The 2090-nt window shown below is 32.1% G+C and overlaps 1 protein-coding gene across 1 annotated transcript; it reads left to right on the top strand.

The window, feature by feature from the left end:
• The first annotated feature begins 237 nt into the window (after nucleotides 1–237).
• LOC128192028 (uncharacterized) lies at nucleotides 238–1836 on the top strand. The gene is made up of 3 exons (XM_052864425.1): nucleotides 238–255; nucleotides 543–628; nucleotides 1277–1836. Exons 1-3 carry the CDS (start codon nucleotides 238–240, stop codon nucleotides 1695–1697), a joined length of 525 nt encoding a protein of 174 aa, XP_052720385.1. The 3' UTR covers nucleotides 1698–1836.
• The last annotated feature ends 254 nt before the right edge of the window (nucleotides 1837–2090 follow it).

Genomic DNA, 2090 nt, shown 5'->3' with positions numbered 1-2090 from the left:
AAATATATTTACACATGATATAACTATGGGGATGGGGGTGGGTTGGGGTAAGTACAGTTTTAAACAGTGCTAGCTGGAATCCTTGATTTTGTTTGCTAAAGCGTTTGCTCAATTAAGAAAACCTCTCCTTTTCCATGTATACATGTAAGGGCAGCAGGGTAAAAAAATAAAACATTGGATGCCAGATTTCTTAGAACCTAATTCAAGTTATATCTAAATAGCGATATTTAGAGCAGCATGATGAAAGCTTTAGAGGTAAAGATTTAGTAGAGATCGGTAAAGTAATTTTTTTATAATCTACACAGTTTCAATGTTCTAAACGACATTCTTACATTCGAGGAAGAGGTATTCAGATCACAATTATATTAATAATATGTATCGTACTTTTATATTCAATGCACACATAGTTTTTTTTAAACGAATTGGGCTATTTATAAAAAAGGAAAAAGATGACATCTTTAAATTATTCATTTTCTCTTAATTTACATATATATTCATTATACTCGCTTTATATTTTGTATTGGTATATTTTGTTTTTCAAGTCAGAACAAAATTTGAAAACGACAAAGAGTAGAAGCTTGCTTTTCTGGGGTTATGTTTGGCAAAAGCATCGCAAAATCAAAAAAAGGTAAAGTTTAGCCTTTTGTACTCTCGACAACTATTGCTTATTTTATAACATAAATGAAGTCAAAAATGCGTTGTATCTACAATATTTCGACGCATTTTCGGTACATCAAAAGACGACCAATGACACATAAAAAATATCTTAATCTAAAAGAAAATAGCATACTATATATATAGTATATATAATGATGAGCTCATATTCATGATGTTGTCAGTTGTCATGAGTATACTTAAACAACAAGTGCAAACGTGGTTCGGGGAGCAAGGGCTAACATTTTTGGGAGATGTAAATCTCATGTCAATCATGAGGTCTAAATACCATTCATGACAAGGGCACTATGGAAGGTTGAAACTCGAGGTATAAATATATGCATCCCGTAGTTTGTAAAAAATCGAGACTAGATTTGTGCGTTTGAATGAATTACGATATATGTAAGTCGATATTAGAAACAAATTTAAGTTTCTTCTTAGCTCTAGGTTTATATTTTTCATGATTGGTCCTTAAACTTAATATATTTATGGGATAAACAATTGTTTTCATGCATCTTTTATGATTCTTTACATTTCATTCGAGTTTAAAGTTTTAAATTCATGTATATTGATTTTAAATATTATTTGTTATTGAAATCATATCTACGCTATTAATTTTCAGAGAGAGTGAGAGAGCAGAGCGAACAAACGCACTCTTCATTTTTGTTTTAAACATTAAATTCAAGCAGTTTAAAAAGGGAAAACTAGTGTTGTATAGCAGGAATATTTCATTGGAACTGAAAATGGTGTATCTTAAGGGAGCTGCTTTATTTGTTACGTTGCTGATTCTTGCGATTTCGCAATCGAAAGGAGGGGTGATCGGAGACTGTTGGGAAAGACACAGCGATTGTACAACCCAAAACTATGACACCGGATCTGGTTTTCTCTCTTGTGCAGAAAGATGCGTGTGTCTTGGATACGGTAAAGGGCACTGTGTGTCCCACTCCCGGTATACATGCCATCAGCTAAACAGGTCCTACCGCTGTATGTGTGCTTTAAGGCGGCGGGGACACAGGCCCACTTATTGTAGAGTCGGAATGTAGATCGAAGTTCGTTACAGTTATTCGAGAGGATACAGACCAAATCCCGGAGCGAGGGAAAGAATGTTTTATAAATTTTGTGAGTTACTGTATGTTTCTTCACCTGATTTTTTGATTAATAAACATCATGTTTTCGAATTATTATTATTTTTTTAATTTTCAAACTATTCTGAAATTTCTATGAATAAACCAAGAATGCATTAGACAGTTGGATGGACTGAATTTGTCACAGAAATTTGCTAGTATTATTGCTTAAAAATACAAGAATAATAGAGAATCTGCCAGTATCTAATATACTTTATTAAAATTATATAGGTTTAACTATGAAAATATATATATATGATTTTGTATATTGTAAAATCATTCAAGCTAACATTAAAAGAAATGGTAGAAAAT

Source organism: Crassostrea angulata, chromosome 7, assembly GCF_025612915.1.
Source record: "Crassostrea angulata isolate pt1a10 chromosome 7, ASM2561291v2, whole genome shotgun sequence".
NCBI lineage: Eukaryota > Metazoa > Mollusca > Bivalvia > Ostreida > Ostreidae > Magallana > Magallana angulata.
The sequence above is the reverse complement of the archived record's forward strand: the minus strand, read 5'-3'. Positions and strand labels throughout refer to the sequence as shown.

Excerpts from the sequence above, each read along its gene's own strand:
- LOC128192028 (XM_052864425.1), top strand. Across the intron at positions 629-1,276 it reads CATCGCAAAATCAAAAAAAG|AGAGAGTGAGAGAGCAGAGC; the intron begins GTAAAGTTTAGC and ends ATTAATTTTCAG.